This window comes from Salmo trutta, chromosome 15, assembly GCF_901001165.1.
Source record: "Salmo trutta chromosome 15, fSalTru1.1, whole genome shotgun sequence".
Lineage (NCBI taxonomy): Eukaryota > Metazoa > Chordata > Actinopteri > Salmoniformes > Salmonidae > Salmo > Salmo trutta.
In genome coordinates, this window is record NC_042971.1 from 31,421,685 (window position 1) to 31,437,483 (window position 15,799).

General features: G+C 42.8%; 1 protein-coding gene and 1 long non-coding RNA gene across 3 annotated transcripts; one reads left to right on the plus strand and one right to left on the minus strand.

Moving 5' to 3' along the window:
- Positions 1 to 1,432: 1,432 nt before the first annotated feature.
- LOC115148814 (zinc finger protein 346) lies at positions 1,433 to 6,547 on the minus strand. Of its 2 annotated transcripts, none has more exons than XM_029691063.1 (7): positions 6,443 to 6,547; positions 5,496 to 5,599; positions 5,291 to 5,386; positions 5,019 to 5,166; positions 4,570 to 4,800; positions 3,659 to 3,758; positions 1,433 to 3,434 (listed from the first exon to the last, which is right to left on the minus strand). In XM_029691063.1, the coding sequence occupies exons 1-7, from the start codon at positions 6,525 to 6,527 to the stop codon at positions 3,284 to 3,286; spliced, it is 915 nt and encodes a 304-aa protein (XP_029546923.1). In that variant the 5' UTR covers positions 6,528 to 6,547; the 3' UTR covers positions 1,433 to 3,283. The 2 variants fall into 2 exon arrangements, with proteins under 2 accessions (XP_029546923.1, XP_029546924.1); XM_029691064.1 differs by having other exon boundaries at positions 6,177 to 6,535.
- A 5,133-nt stretch (positions 6,548 to 11,680) lies between these two features.
- Positions 11,681 to 12,990, plus strand: LOC115148815 (uncharacterized). Its single transcript, XR_003866752.1, has 2 exons — positions 11,681 to 12,214; positions 12,618 to 12,990. It is a non-coding gene; the product is annotated as an uncharacterized LOC115148815 (long non-coding RNA).
- The last annotated feature ends 2,809 nt before the right edge of the window (positions 12,991 to 15,799 follow it).

The window sequence follows — 15,799 nt, forward strand, 5'->3', positions numbered from 1 at the left end:
ACTAAAAAACTAAAAACATCATCCAAATACAGACGTTTGTGGTTAAATCTTAGTTGAGAACCACATAAAATGAACAAACAGATGTGTATAATTATAGTGATTACAAATAAAATAGTGATAACAATACAGAACATGTTGAAAAGCTTAACTGTTCTTGAGAAATAATTTGAGTCTGTGTTCGATGGATGTTTGCTTGTCTGTATGGTGTACAACCCTGGCAAGAGGCTTCCGAGGCCGAGCAAGCCTCGGCCTACCATTATACCTGTATCCAAGTAAGCGAAGGTAACAGAACTAAATGACTATCGCCCCGTAGCACTCACTTCATGAAGTACAACAGTGGTAGGCCTGATTACCAACAACGATGAGACAGCCAACAGGGAGGTAAGCCCTGGCGATAGGAAAATAACCTCACCATCAACTTCAACTAAACACGAAGGAGCTGATCGTGGACTATAGGAGACAGCAGAGAGCACGCCCCCATCCACATTGACCGGGCCGAAGTGGAGTGGGTCTAAAGATTCAAGTCCCTCTGCGTACATATCACTGACAACCTGAAAGGGTCCCTTCATAGACAGCGTGGTGAAAGTGCAACAGCACCTCGTCAACCTCAGGAGGCTGAAGAAATGTGTCTTGGACCCCAAGACCCTTACAAACTTGTACAGATGCCCCATTGTGAGCATCCGGTCTGGATGCATCCTCGTCTGGTATGGCAATTGCACTGTCCACAACCGCACGGCTCTCCAGAGGGTGGTGCGGTCAGCCCAACGCATCACCGGGGGCACACTGCCTGCTCTCCAGGACATCTACAGCACCCAATGTCACAGGAAGCCCAAGATCATCAATGGACCTCAGCCACCCGAGTCACAGCATGTTCACCCCGCTACCATCTACAAGGCGGAGACAGTACAGGTGCATCAAAGCTGGGACCGAGACAGCTTCTATCTCCAGGCCATCAGACTATTAGTCACCACTAGCCGACCTCTGCCCAGAACCCTGCCCTGAACATTAATCACCATTCTAGCCGGCTACCACACTGTACTCTACCCTGGACCTTAGAGAATGCTGGCCTATGTACAGTCATTGAAAACTGGTCACTTTAATGTTTACATACTGTTTCACCCACTTTGTGTGTATATACTGTATTCTAGTCATGACTAGAGGGGGGGGGGGTATTTATTTTTTATTATTCCTAGGTATTACTGTGCTGTTTGAGCTAGAAACAAGCATTTCGCTGCACCTGGGATAACCTCTGAAAATGTGTGTATGCTACCAATAAACGTTGATTTTGAGCCAGGGTATCTATTGCTCAGGCTAGAAAGGAGTAAGTGCGCCATCCAGTGACAATGTACAATAATGGGCTTGAAGAGCCAACAAAATGTTTGGGTGTGAGGAATACATTTAGTAAAATGAATAGAAATACAGGAAATCTGACTTTAGTTAAAACATTGTTTTACTAGATACACATTTTCCTAGCACTTCTTTAGGCATACATAGTTTGTATTGAAAATAAATCTGATAATTTACAACACAATAACTAATACAACAAGAATGAGGTCTGAAATAAAAGGCCATATTTTTGCTTGTTTTACAATGTATTTAGAAGCCCTCTTCTAATGAATTACATCCAAAATGAATGCAACGTTTCTTCAGCCAAAAGGCAGGGCGACACATTCAGTAATAGATATTCAACTTGTCATGTCTGATGAAAAAAAACTATTTTAGGACATGACAAAATTTCACATAGCCAAAACAACTCGTCACAAAATGAAATAATGGGAATGGGATCTTAAGATCAATCAAAATCTATTTATGCTTTTAAAGATCAACATAGTATTTCACTTGAAACAATAAAAGTACAAATCTAGGATCCTTTACTGTCTGTCAGTAACGCGCCCGGGACTGCTACGACGATTCTGCACATCCAATCCCTCACTAATCCGACCCATATCCAAGAAGATATTTTTTGTCCATTCAATAAATGCAGCAAAAACATTAAAAGTATTAGCACTTACTACACCAAACATTGACCTTTTAAAATACCTTATTTTAGTCTCACCATCCCACTGAAACACTCTCAGAGTATCTTTACATTCACAGACAAATCCCATTCCAAAAGCCACTCCCTCAGACAGAATGTTGACCAATATTCAGACAATCTTTCATGACCCTACCAGCACAGATGGACAACTATGGAGTAAAACATTATGATTTCTACAACTATGACATACTACAGCAGATGTCTAGTAAAGGCATATTTCACATTGTAAGTTGCTTCATATAATTTTTCATGTGACTAAAAACAGAAATAAACAGGAATAAAAACAGAATTACATTGCTTTTTAAGCCCTGGTACTGACAGCGCATTCCTAATACAGAGTAAGGTTAGAGTATGACATTGCTTATCTGCTGCAACGTATTGTTAGTTTGTGACAGCTCTGTTTTTAAATTGATACGAACGCATGTACATATAATAAAACGATTATAGGACGTACTTATCATCTGGCAGTCTTTTACTTACAATAGACATCAAACTAGAAGGTTCTCACAAACACTGAGGTTGGAGGGTGCAGAAAATTACATGTATATAATATTTTTTAGAAAGTCCAAGTTACTCTCCATGTTGCTATCTGAAAACTGAAATAACTAGAACGAGTAAAAGTTCAACAAAAATAACTTTCCGTACAGGACATGTTATTGAGAGTTTTTCCTCTCAGCCAGTCACAGAGAAACATTATGTAAAGAGATGAATCAAAAGATTTAGGTGTTGGACAAAACTCTAGGGGGGGGGGGGGACCAAGGATTATGAGCCCAAATAAAAATAGAACCATAACACTACTGCAAGTCCATCACACCAACATCATATCATTGTACTGTATTATGTCAGAATTTGAAATATGACATTTTGAACAGGAATGATAGACAACATGTCCAGGTGTCTCTATACCGCTCTGGTCTGACCGACTGAGAACACAACCAACACGTACTGGGAGACTGACCGTCTCTGAGTACAGATAGAATGAAGTAGAACTGGAGTAGATAGATAGGATTCACCTATGAGGCAGATACGACACCACAGAGAAAAGCAGGGAGGACACACTCTCTTTCCAGGGATTTTCCATGACCATGTGACATGAACAGGGAAAACTCTGGGGCCTAGTTGTAGCCTGTAACAAAGAGAGTTTATCCTGGTCAGGTGATGTGGTCAGGAAATCCTCCTGGCCCTAACTGAGGGACACCAGTAGCTGTGGTAGTTGGAGAGAGGTGGGGGGTACTGGGAGTCTCTTCACTCGTAGTCCTGGTTGAAAGCACCCCAGTCCTCCTGGACTGGTTCGGCTTCAGGCGTATAACGGTACTCAGACTGCTGGTTTTCTGCTGTGTACTGGTTTTCAGAGGGGCTGACAAATGTTGGGTTGCTCCCCTTCTTCCCTCTGACACTGGAAATATATAAAAACGTGTTACAACAAAGCCATGTTAAAGACTAAAATATGAAGGAAAAAAAACATTTTCTGAATAGGATAACTTCTGTTTGGAGTCCAAACAGAAGTTATCTGGGCGTGCGGTGTGGTATACTCCAGTTGGTGTGTGTGCATGCAGTGGTAGTTGTTTCTTCTGGCTCACGGGGCATGGGAGAGTGGGAATGAGCAAGAGAGACACATACTGGTTCTTATGTTTGGAGCCGCTGATGTGAGCTTGATACTGTTCCACAGAGTTGAGTTCAATGTTGCACACAGTGCATGGATAGCCCTTTACTGTGGAAGCTGGAGACACATATAGGAGGGACTAGTTAGCAAGGAATGCCGTTTTAGACATTACACTAACATGCAATGACCCAATACGGTATTGGTACACAAGGTCCTGTACTGTCTTGCTGCTACTGTATATGACCCTCCAGAGAGAATTATTTACACTTGATAGAAACTCAAAATGTACATAATCATATGCCCATATTCACAAAGTTCTAAATCAAGTGCTTTTCTTTCCACATGTTGGGTGTCAGTGGCTGTCTGGTCCTAGTTTTGCGGGGCCTCCTTCCAAATCTCGTCTTGTCTATTAGAAGTCTGGAGAACTTCAGTATTGGATTTATTTTGCTTTTCAATGGGAGTGCTGGCTGTCAATGCTCAAATTTGATTGGCTCTTATAAATTAGGTTTCAACTTAGGGCAGCATTTCCCAAACTCGGTCCTCGGGACCCCAACGGGCGCATGTTTTGGATTTTGCCCAAACATTACACAGCTGATTCAAATGATCAAAACATGTTGATTATTTGAATCAACTGTGTGGTGCTAGGGCAAAAACAAAAACGTGTACAGAGTTTGGGAAACCCTGCACAAGGGAGAGCGTTTCCTTGTTTTACGCATGCCTATTTTCCTACTGTGTCGGACAAAGCTTTAGTAGCTTGTTGCAAGTCAGAAATATTTTCTCAAATACCACCTCTATTTGGAGCTCTATACCCACGTGAAATATATACAAATATTTCCATCTAGACTCCAACCCTTTTGATCGTCTTCCTGAGGAGAACTTCCCCAGGCCTTTGAACAGAATGTGAGGGGCTTTAGAGGCTAGGTCCTACCTGGTGCTGTGGACGGCCCATAGGTCTCCATCAGCTTCTGCTGGGTCAGCTGTTTTTTATGCTTCTTGCCTTCGTAGTGCTGCTTGGCCATGAGGGGGTTGTTGAATGAGGCGTGGCAGATGGAACAGAAGTGGTCCTGGTCGTCCTCGGCCGGGCCTGACGATGCCATGCTGCTCGCCTCTTCTGACTGAGTCTTCTTCTTCACTACTGGGGCCAAGGCCTGAGGTAGTGCTATTGGAGAGGTAGAAGGCAGATATAGAAGGCAGGATATGACACATTAATCAGACAGGAAGGAGTTTACCTAATTTTTTGGCACATTTGGAAAATACAGGCATGTGCGTTGAAGGAATAACACAGTAGGAGAAAAAGAAAATGTGTGCAGATGGGGTGGAAAATTTAAAACAGGCTTATCTCATATGGCCATACAATCCATGTAGGCAGCCTCTTACCTGGGGGCTGGTGGCCAAAAGTCTTCAGTCTCAGGTTCTTGGTGTGCACCTTGCCCTGGTAGTGGGACTCAGCCACCACCGGAGAGGAAAATGTCATATTACATATAAGACAGGCTTTGGAGCGATCCGTCTCTTCATTACTGTTGGCCTGAATATGGGGGGCAGCAACCGTGAAGAAGACAAAAAGGTTAAGGGAGCTCTATCCATGAACACTGTCTCTACTGGGAAGCGAAGTGCTGGATAAAACATTTTCTAGCTGAGAAGTAACTTACGCTGTCTCCCGAAGGCAACTTGAACCTTTTGATGGTGGGCTCCTCTTCTTTGTGGATGCTCATGTAGCGTCTCACTTTGTTGGCATGCTTTTTGCTCTGAAAAGAATGCGACAACAGAAGGAAATAATGAAAACATCAGCTGCTGCTCTGTATACTGGTTGAGAAAACAACCATATAAGATTCCAAATCCTGTGGGATCACTGACCTGATAATGTGCAAGTTTCTGTGAGTCAGAATTCAGGACAGCACTGCAGACTTTGCACAGGGCATCAGAAAACAGGTCACCATTCTCCTTTATCATCCTGTTTACTGAATGGATGTCAGTGTTAATTAAACAGAAAACACAGAATCACCAAAGACTCATATAGATCTATCCATCTGTGGTATATCATTATCTATGAAGCTCTATGGCCTGTGATGATGAGCTCACAGCTAAGTTATAGTATTGCATTATGTGTAGTTGTTGTAGCTAGCACACTTAGCTTTTAACACTTATGGCCGAGATCCTTTAACTCGTAAATTCGGATAGCTTGCATCAACCTGATGTTGGTGCGAGCAAACAGGCTAGGAAGTGGAAGGTATCAACAGCCAATCCAATAAGGTCTGGAAACTATAGTGAGCTTCGATTGGTCAATAACGCGATGTCGCGGATAATTTGCATTAAGTTCAGCTTTCCCCAACTTTGGTCCGCCCTGTTCACATTCTTTGCCCATGCTCACATCGCCCAAAGGCCCTCCCGCCCACTTCACTGAAAATGAATGGACTTCAGATGTTTCATCGCTCCCAACGTGCTATGTGGATCTCGTGTCTGCTAGCTGCACGAGAACAACTCGGCTACTAGCTAGCTACTGATTTAGCAAATTTACTTAAGACGAAAAGTACACACATAAAAGGCAGTCTTCAGAAGGCCACGGTGGCTTTGAAAATAGCAAGTCATCTACTAACTAACATTACTCCTTCACTAATGCCTTGCATCGACCTTGGAGCTTGAATCTCAAATGGCTAAATAGCTACCGTTAGCAAGCATAGTGGTATTGTATTACTTGAAAGCTAGCGTTGATTGTTTATGCTCTGCTCACAGCAATAATAAATAAACCATACTAGACCAAAGTGGATGTCAATGATATTGAGCATAGGATAACGCGAGTTTACCCTCCACCGCCCCTGAAGGTAAATATGGAAAATCTCCATTAGGTTCCTCGAGCGCCATGTTTTCTTTCGGCAGCAGCGAGTACATGCGTAATTGTTCTTCTTCTTTGGTGAAGTTTAACGGCAGTTGGCATCCAATATGTTGCATTACCGCCCCCAACTGAACTATAGTATAAATCCATTTCGCTTTGTGATACAAAGGGGGAAACGTAAAGAATACAAACAGTGGCGATTTTTGCATTTTAAATCTTGGTGGGGCAAAGAAACAAAAATATTTGGGATGCATGCCAGCAAATCCACTACACAACACTAAACAATACATTAATTGCACTAAAACAGTGACAAACGGTGCCCACAATCTGTTAGGGCCTACATAAAGCTGGCCCAATACCTTACCACTGGTATATCTGTCCTAATACCAGTCCCAACAACTTACCACTGTTCCATCTGTCCCAATACCAGTCCCAACACCTTACCACTGCTACATCTTTCTATCAGCAGAGTCTTGTCTGGCAGCGAAACAGTTCATTCAGCCTCATTTACTACCTTTAAAAATCATAGCTGATATGGCTGACTTGCTTAAACAAATGTAGCTCTACTGACAGTTGATATGTACAAACTATGGCATAAGGGGACGACAAGCGGATAAGAGGCAATCCGTAATTTCGATTAAGACATTAATGAGCAAGCTAGGACGAACGTAGTCAATATAACAATTTGTTCAGCACTTTTGAAATGTACAGCGACAGAATTCAGAACATGGGCCGTTCTTACAGTGTTCTCCCTGTGCACCAAGTCAGAATCGTATGATAAATAAAGGGGGCAAATAAGCAGACAATGAAAGCTCTTACAATATTCAATGATTACATTTCTCTAAAACAGGTTATAGGCCACATGTGCACCACCAAATCAGAACAGTAGGCAAAATTAAGAGGGGAAAATAGACCAAATTATTAGGGTGAGGCACATGGGCTACTAACAGCTTACTACACAACATACACCTATTACACTTTATTAGTTACAGTATGCATATCTCCCTGGCATATTACATCATTTATGCAGCAGCATACAATGCATTTTTGGACTCACCTTGTGCTGTGCTCACTTGAACAGGAAGGTGACGCGGCGGTCCTTCGTCAAACTTTGTCATCAAAGTCTGGCATTCTCTGGATTTATGGTGCTTTCAAGACAACTGGGAACTCTGAAAAAAACAAGGTCGAATCATGATGACGTCAGTGATCTTCAGGTTGTAGCTCTAGAAAGAGGCCAGAGTTCCTGACCTACAATTCTGAGTTGGATCACCGTTCAAAATGTATTTTCCCAGTCGGAGCTCGTTTTCCCCCCGAGTTCCCAGTTCAAATCAAATTTTATTGGTCACATACTGGAACAATGACTGGAACGAATTGCAAAAATCACTGAAGCTGGAGACTCCCTCACTAACTTTAAGCATCAGCTATCAGAGCAGCTTACAGATCATTGCACCTGTACATAGCCCATCTGTAAATAGCCCATCCAACTACCTCATCCCCATATTGTTTATTTTATTTCAATTTGTTTTGCTCCTTTGCACCCCAGTATCTCTACTTGCACATTCATCTTCTGCACATCAATCACCTCAGTGTTTATTTGCTAAATTGTAATTATTTTGCCACTATGGCCTATTTATTGCCTTACCGCCCTAATCTTACTTAATTTGCACACACTGTATATAGAATTTTCTATTGTGTTATTGACTGTACGTTTGTTTATTCCATGTGTAACTCTGTGTTGTTGTTTGTGTCGCACTGCTTTGCTTTGTCTTGGCCAGGTCGCAGTTGTAAATGAGAACCTTACCTGGTTAAATAAAGGTGAAATACATTTTTTAAAATACACGTGATTAGCAGATGTTATTGAGGGTGTAGCGAACTGCTTGTCTTGAACTAACTGAAATCAGATTTCCCAGTTCCGAGTTAACAGTTGTTTTGAGCGTGGAAGAAATCATGCTGGATTGACAGCATGGCCAATGTTGAATGTTTATCATTTTAAGCTTGGAAAAGAGACCCTTAAACCCAGACGTGGGACCACACAGCCACTCCACTGAATTGCAGGCTAGTGATTGCTTTGCAATGCTTGCAGTTGGCCACTGATTCCTTCCAGACCACTCATTGTTGAATTTGCCATTTCCAACTTGTTGTGTAATGTTTATGTCCAATGGCCAATGATCACCGATACGTTTTATCTATAATTTCTCTTCATTATTTCTCTTCATATGACAAGGATTAAAAAGGATTTGCCAGTATATTGTTGACTTGATTCATGATGATGACTGCTAACTAAGATTCTGAAAATATGATCAGTCCAATCAAAACTACTGTTGATATAACGTGATTTGACGTAATTTTATCTGTGGCCAATGACCTTGAGCCTTATTGGATGGGCACTTCTAATGTAAATCTATAGCAGCACCCAAGTGGCTTGAATTTTCGAGGTCTACCCTTAGATTTGCTGGTGACATAGTGTCCCCATGAGTGACAGAACACTGAGCCAATCACGGTGGAACTAGAGAACATTACCAACCCCATACGCTCCCTATTTTCCACTGGCTGCCCCACCCCACCACAGAAAAAGAGACCATGTTTGTATGTGACTTTGTTCTTTATTAACTCAATGATAAAAAAAAAATGTTTTACATTGTTTTCAAACTGATATGTGACACATATTAATGCCAAAATAACATGCAAAACAGGCATGTTCTTTTTTTTTGCTGAAAATGTGAGGCTCAAAACAGGTGGCTCTGCCCCACCGGCCCTGAATGATGGATCGCCACTGAAAACAAATATATTTTTAATTACCCTACCGACTAACCTTACACTCATTAAAAACCCACTACACCATTCCACTACTTTGACCCTATCTGCTCCTGCACCATGCCAACAGCCTGGGATGACAGGACACCACCACTCATTACACCCTGTAACTCTTCTGAAGTCAAATCTCGTACACCCAAATACTTCCCTGCAGCTACCACTACATCTATTTTCTGTGATTTAAGTTACATTTCTGTGGTACAGTTGATAACCATTGCTTAGAAGCCAGCTAACCTTACTGAAGCATATATCACTCATTGGCCTATCCCTCTGTGCTGGCACAGATCTACTACTCACAGGCATCCTCTCACCCTTGACCTTTCCTCCTTTACTTTCTTCACTGCTTTAGCATACGACAGCTTCTGCAATACTCTGAGTCTACCCACCTCAAGCTTTCTCTCAGACACCGGACACTTCCGATCCCCAGCAACATGGGCACCCCTACAGTTAACACACACAACTTTATCCACTGAAACTACACAATCCTCTATCCCATACCCTCTTGCACATTTCCCACATCTTGTAATCTCCCTCCTACAAACTTATGTGACTTGACCATAAACGTTGCACATGAAACAGCGCAGTGGATTCGGCACAAAAGCTCTAAAAGGATAACTGATATATCCTAGCATGGCTCGGGTTCCGAGCTCTTCACCACACCTTCCACCTCATTCCTCTTCTCCTGACTTTGCTTGAGGACCGGTGGCATCCCGACATAACTCCATCTCATAATCCTCCTGCTGACCTCAGAAACGTGTCTTTTCCGTGCACCAACATCTTAACTGCATGAGCAGTGGCCACACACAGAAAAACCGTGTACATAGATCAACCCGTTGCCAGTAGTCCACCCAAGTTTTCCTTAAAAAATACAGAATTCTACCTCAGCTTTCAGACCAGTGCCATGCGTAATTGTGACGACACCAGAGATACTTTATAATGACGAGATTGTCTTCGGAGAATCTCAAATGCATACTCCTTGAATCCCCTCTCCTCGCCTCTTTCTCAAAACCAATTGGATGAGAAAGCCAGAGGTCCCTCCCCTCTGTCCTTCTCCTCTGATGGGTTTTGAGAAGGAGGTGAGACGACTCGAGGAGGATGCAAGATTCTCCCCTTGTCTCCGCCCTAAGAATGGCAGTCAATTGCTGCATTCAAGTGCTAGTCGGAACTTGGAAACACGGAAATGTCCCAACTTGCTAACTGGTTGAACGCGGCACGTGTATAAATACAACCTATTAGCAAGTCGGACAAGTTTACAGTCCCGACTAGCACGTGAACACAGCAAATGGAAGAATCTCAATGGGATCATCTCATTTGCATACTCCTCGAGTCCTCTCTCCCTCAAAACCCATGAAGGAGGTCAGAGGGGAGGAACCTCTGACCTCCTGTCATCCAATGGGTTTTGAGAAGGAGGCGAGGAGAGGACCCAAGGAGTATGCAATTGAGATTCTCCCAATTGCATTCTCCTCGTGTCCTCTCTCCTTCTCAAACTCATTGAATGAGAAAGCCAGAGGTCACTCCCTCCCCTCTGACCTTCTCCTCCAATGGGTTTTGAGAAGAAGGCGAGGAGAGAGGATGCAAGGAGTGTGCAATTGAGATTATTATATTGACCATAAACTCTAGTGTCCGATCTAACAATGAAAATAAATGTCTTCAAAAATGGAAGGCAATATCAGGTGGGACAATTCTAGCCAATAAGAGGGCAGATACGCATGTGACCAGCAAGCACAACGGTTTCCAATAATTACCACAGCCAGAGTCTATACCCCCCCAAAACATAAATGTGCTTTTTGGTCTTAATTTAAGGTTAGGAATAAGGTTAGTAGTGTGGTTAAGATAACACTTTGGTTTAAAATCTAATTTTAAAAAGAGAAATTGCTGAAATAGGCAGGGTTGCTTCCCAACCGAAACATTTGAAAACATTTGGTACATATATTATGTGGCACACCAGGGGGTTTGGTCAAAACGTTTACACAGAGAGTAGGACTAGCTCAGTTTCAAGGGTGTTTATTTAAATAACAAACCAAAATAAAATAATAGGTCTCCCCCATGAGACCCTCTCCAGGATACCGTCTTCTGGGCTCCCGGTCTTGCTGTATCCTGTGGGGAACAAAAATTGAACTCCCTCCTTTTACCTCTAGAACCATCCCCAGCTATACGTGTGCTACCCTTCTGGCAGCTTTATGGGACCCGTCCAGCTGGTGAGCAATCAGCCCTTGATTACTCACCAACCACAATCAGCCCCAATTAGTCCTGGCCGGAGAGCCCGTCGAGACCTGGCACGTCCAGCAGAGGGAAGCTTCGCCTCGAGATGTATACTCGGTCTGTCACCAGGCCTCGACCAGTCTCCCCCTGGTGGCTGACCTGGGGAGACTGGAGACTGGGAGCCGAAGTATATACCCCTTCGTCCTTGATTGGTCAACTGTGGGTGGCGTACGTTTCTTCTTCTTCAGCCCGAAACTCATAGGTGGCGGCAACACACCCGGTGTAGTCTACCATAAAACTTTAAAGAAGAAGCCCGAAACTCATAGGTGGCGGCAACACATCAGGTGAAGTCTACCATAAAACTTTAAAGAAGAAGCCCGAAACTCGGTGTGTATTCAACATGGCGAACAACAACTTCAAGCATCGATTGACCGAAGAGGTACAGAAGTACCTTAACCACTACAATTATAGCCATGCATTATATAAAGACCAGCATGTAAATGCCAATTAATGGAGGGTGATTGCGGAAACGCTGGGGTCCGACCCAATCACTTGTTTGAAAAAGTGGGGTATGGTTCGCAACAAGTTTGTCAAGGCAAAGAAAAGAATCAAGGGCCACAGTGGAAATGCCGGTGGAAAGCTACTTCAGAAATGTTGCTGCTGGCTCGTTCGGCACGTGAAGCATGGGAAGACTGAAAGCAACATGAAGTCTTCACCAAAGGATGAGGTAAGTTGTATTTTCTATTGTAGTCACTGAAAAGTGTAGCCATGTTTTGCTAACAATAGCTAGCGCTGGCTAGTGGCTAGCTAACCTAGGAGCATACTCGTGCAGAGAAAGCAAGCCAACCAACTAAACTAAAGACCTTTACAACATTTGATCAAACATTATTTTGTCAAAGAACATCATAAGCTTCCCAAATTGGTAAAGTCAAAGTTTGGTAGCTAGGTCCAGCTACTCAAAATGTTGAAAACGTTTGCGCAGAGTTGAGTAGCTGTCCAGACTTGCTCAACTGCTCAAACCTTAGCAAAATGATATAGTCTATTTTAGTGTCGGTTAATGATATTTGATGTTCATCGATCGTTTTGAATGGTTTGGATATGTGTACTAAATAGCCTTTTTTTTTCTTTAGGGGACAAACAGCAGTGAATGTTCTCTGCGCCCCAGCACTGCCTGTTCACCGGCCCCAAACACTACCTCTCCAGACACTCTTAATTCCCTCTCCACAGGGCCCTGGCACCTACAGCTGACTTCATGGATGAACTCTTGCCAAAACTCTGGGAGAAATTTGATCACCAGCTGCAAAACAAGAGGAGGACGTGGTCTGAACGACTGGGACTACAGTGAAATTAAGTTTGGTTGTTGTTCAGACATCTCAGGAGTCAGACACACTTGTTTCCATAGACACTTGTTTACATGTCTGTTCTCAGCAGACACTTTTGTACTGTGGCTTACTTTCAGAGCCCAGAAGCAAGAATAAAGGTTTATTTTTGTGTGCTGAAATAGCTTTTGGCATTTCTTCATCTCAATACAAGGTGTTTCAATGCATTCTATTTGAACAGCAAGTGCTGACAATGTACAGAAGAGCTGTGTGCTACAGACTTTACAGGCTTTCTTCTGTTTGTGGTGTACTTCCATCTAATCTAAATTACTGAACAGAGACATCAGGTTTCATTTTATTAACAAGATTAAATCTACATTTTAGTACAAAGTACTTTGGTTCACAGTGCACACAAAGAACCGTGTCGACGTCCATCTAGGGGGATGTGAGCAGTCGAAACAATGGACTATTCGGCATGATTGGCTGGCCTTGAGTTGAATTGTCCTCTCCTAACCATGTCTTTCTACCATGGCACAATTCCAGGGGCTGCAAGGATGAGGAGCCATGTGTGGTGCCTGGTTTCCTCCAGACCAAGACTCTTCCAAGAGCTGGCCCCCTGGCCAAACTGAGCAATCGGGGGACAATGGCCTTGGTCAGGGAGGTGACCAAGAACCTGATGGTCACTGACAGAGCTCCTCTGTGGAGATGGGAGAACCTTCCAAAAAGACAACCATCTCTGCAGCACTCCACCAATCAGTCCTTTATGGTAGAGTGGCTAGATGGAAGCTACACCTCAGTAAAAGGTACATAACAGCCTGCTTGGAGTTTGCCAAAAGGCACATAAAGGACTCTCAGAGCATGAGAAACAAGATTATCTGGTCTGATGAAACCAAGAGCTCTGTCAGGGTGACCATTGGGTTCTTGGTCACCTCCCTGACCAAGGCCCTTTTCCCCTGACTGCGGCCAGCTCTAGAAAGACTTGGTGGTTCCAAACTTCCATTTAAGAATGATGGAGGCCACGGTGTTCTTGGGGACCTTCAATGTTGCAGAGATGTTTTGGTACATTTCCTCGGATCTATGCAGCGACACAATCCTGTCTCGGAGCTCTACGGACAATTCCTTCTACCTCATGACTTGGTGTTTGCTCTGACATGCACTGTCAACTGTGGGACTTTATATAGACAGGTGTGTGCCTTTCTGAATTATGTCCAATCGATTGAATTTACCACAGGTGGACACCAAGTTTGAGAACCATCTCAAGGATTATCAATAGAAACAGGATGCACCTGAGCTCAATGTCTTGTCTCATTGCAAAGAGTCTGAATAATTATGGGCATAAGGTATCAGTTTTTTGTTTTTAATACCTTTGCAAAAATTTCAAAAAAACAGTTTTCACTTTGTCATTATGGGGAATGGTGTGTAGATGAGGAAAAACCTGTATTTAATCCATTTTAGAATAAGGCTGTAACGTAACTGTGGAGAAAGTGAAGGGATCTGAATACTTTCTGAATGCACTGTACGTGTGAACAACATACACAACTCCTATATAAAATATTTTTCTCAATTGCTGACATGCAAGAGCAAGATGTCATGACAAGTGCAGTATTATCATAAGGAGACAAATTTGGATTAGGGAGGGGATGCAGAGGAGGTTGAAGAGAGAGAGGAAGAGGGTGTGCTTGAATTGTTTAAGAACTTAGGAAAATGGGAGATGGTTTGTTGAAGAATGGTACAAAATGTAAACAGAGTTAGCTGTACAAAGGATCGAAGATAGGAGGAGAAATGGAAGTGAAGGCGAAGTATCGGAGGTCAAATCAAATTTTATTTGTCGCATGCGCTGAATACAACAGGTGTAGACATTAGTGAAACGCCTACTTACAAGCCTTAACCAACAATGCAGTTTAGAAAAATACCTAAAAAATAAATAAAAGTAACAAATAATTAAAGAGCAGCAGTAAAATAACCATAGCGAAGCTACATACAGGGGGTTCCAGTACAGAGTCAATGTATAGGGGCACCGGTTAGTTGAGGTAATATGTACATGTATTTTTATGTTTAGCTTGTCCGGGAACAAGACATCGGTGTCCGCGACATGGGTGGTTTTCCCTTTGTAATCTGTGATTCTCTGTAGACCCTGCCACATACGTCTCGTGTCTGAGCTGTTGAATTGCAACTCCACTTTGTCTCTGTACTGACGGTTTGCCTGTTTCAATGCTAGAGGTGTCACTACAGACCCTGGTTAGATTCCAGGCTGTATCACAACAGGCCGTGATTGGGAGCTCTATGGGGCGGTGCACAATTGACCCAGCGTCGTCCGGGTTAGGGTTTGGCCGGGGTAGGCCACTATTGTAAATAAGAATTTAATCTTAACTGACTTGCCTAGTTAAATGAAGTTTAAATGAAATTTAAAAAATTGAAGTAATTTTATTTTATTTATTTCACCTTTTTAACCAGGTAGGCAAGTTGAGAACAAGTTCTCATTTACAATTGCGACCTGGCCGAGATAAAGCAAAGCAGTTTGACACATATAACAACACAGAGTTACACATGGAGTAAAACAAACCTACAGTCAATAATATAGTAGGAAAATAAGTCTATATACAAAGTGAGCAAATGAGGTGAGATAAGGGAGGTAAAGGCAAAAAAGGCCATGGTGGTGAAGTAAATACAATATAGCAAGTAAAACACTGGAATGGTAGATTTGCAGTGGAAGAGAGTGCAAAGTAGAAATAGAAATAATGGGGTGCAAAGGAGCAAAATAAATACAGTAGGGGAAGAGGTAGTTGTATGGGCTAAATTATAGATGGGCTATGTACAGGTGCAGTAATCTGTGAGCTGCTCTGACAGCTGGTGCTTAAAGCTAGTGAGGGAGATAAGTGTTTCCCGTTTTAGAGATTTTTGTAGTTCGTTCCAATCATTGGCAGCAGAGAACTGGAAGGAGAGGCGGCCGAAGGAGGAATTGGTTTTGGGGGTGACCAGAGAGATATATCTGC

Excerpts from the sequence above, each read along its gene's own strand:
- LOC115148814 (XM_029691063.1), bottom strand. The coding sequence starts at position 6,527 with ATGTACTCGCTGCTGCCGAAAGAAAACATGGCGCTCGAGGAACCTAAT. Across the intron at positions 4,801-5,018 it reads TTTTGGCCACCAGCCCCCAG|CACTACCTCAGGCCTTGGCC; the intron begins GTAAGAGGCTGC and ends CCTCTCCAATAG. Across the intron at positions 3,759-4,569 it reads TGGGCCGTCCACAGCACCAG|CTTCCACAGTAAAGGGCTAT; the intron begins GTAGGACCTAGC and ends ATGTGTCTCCAG.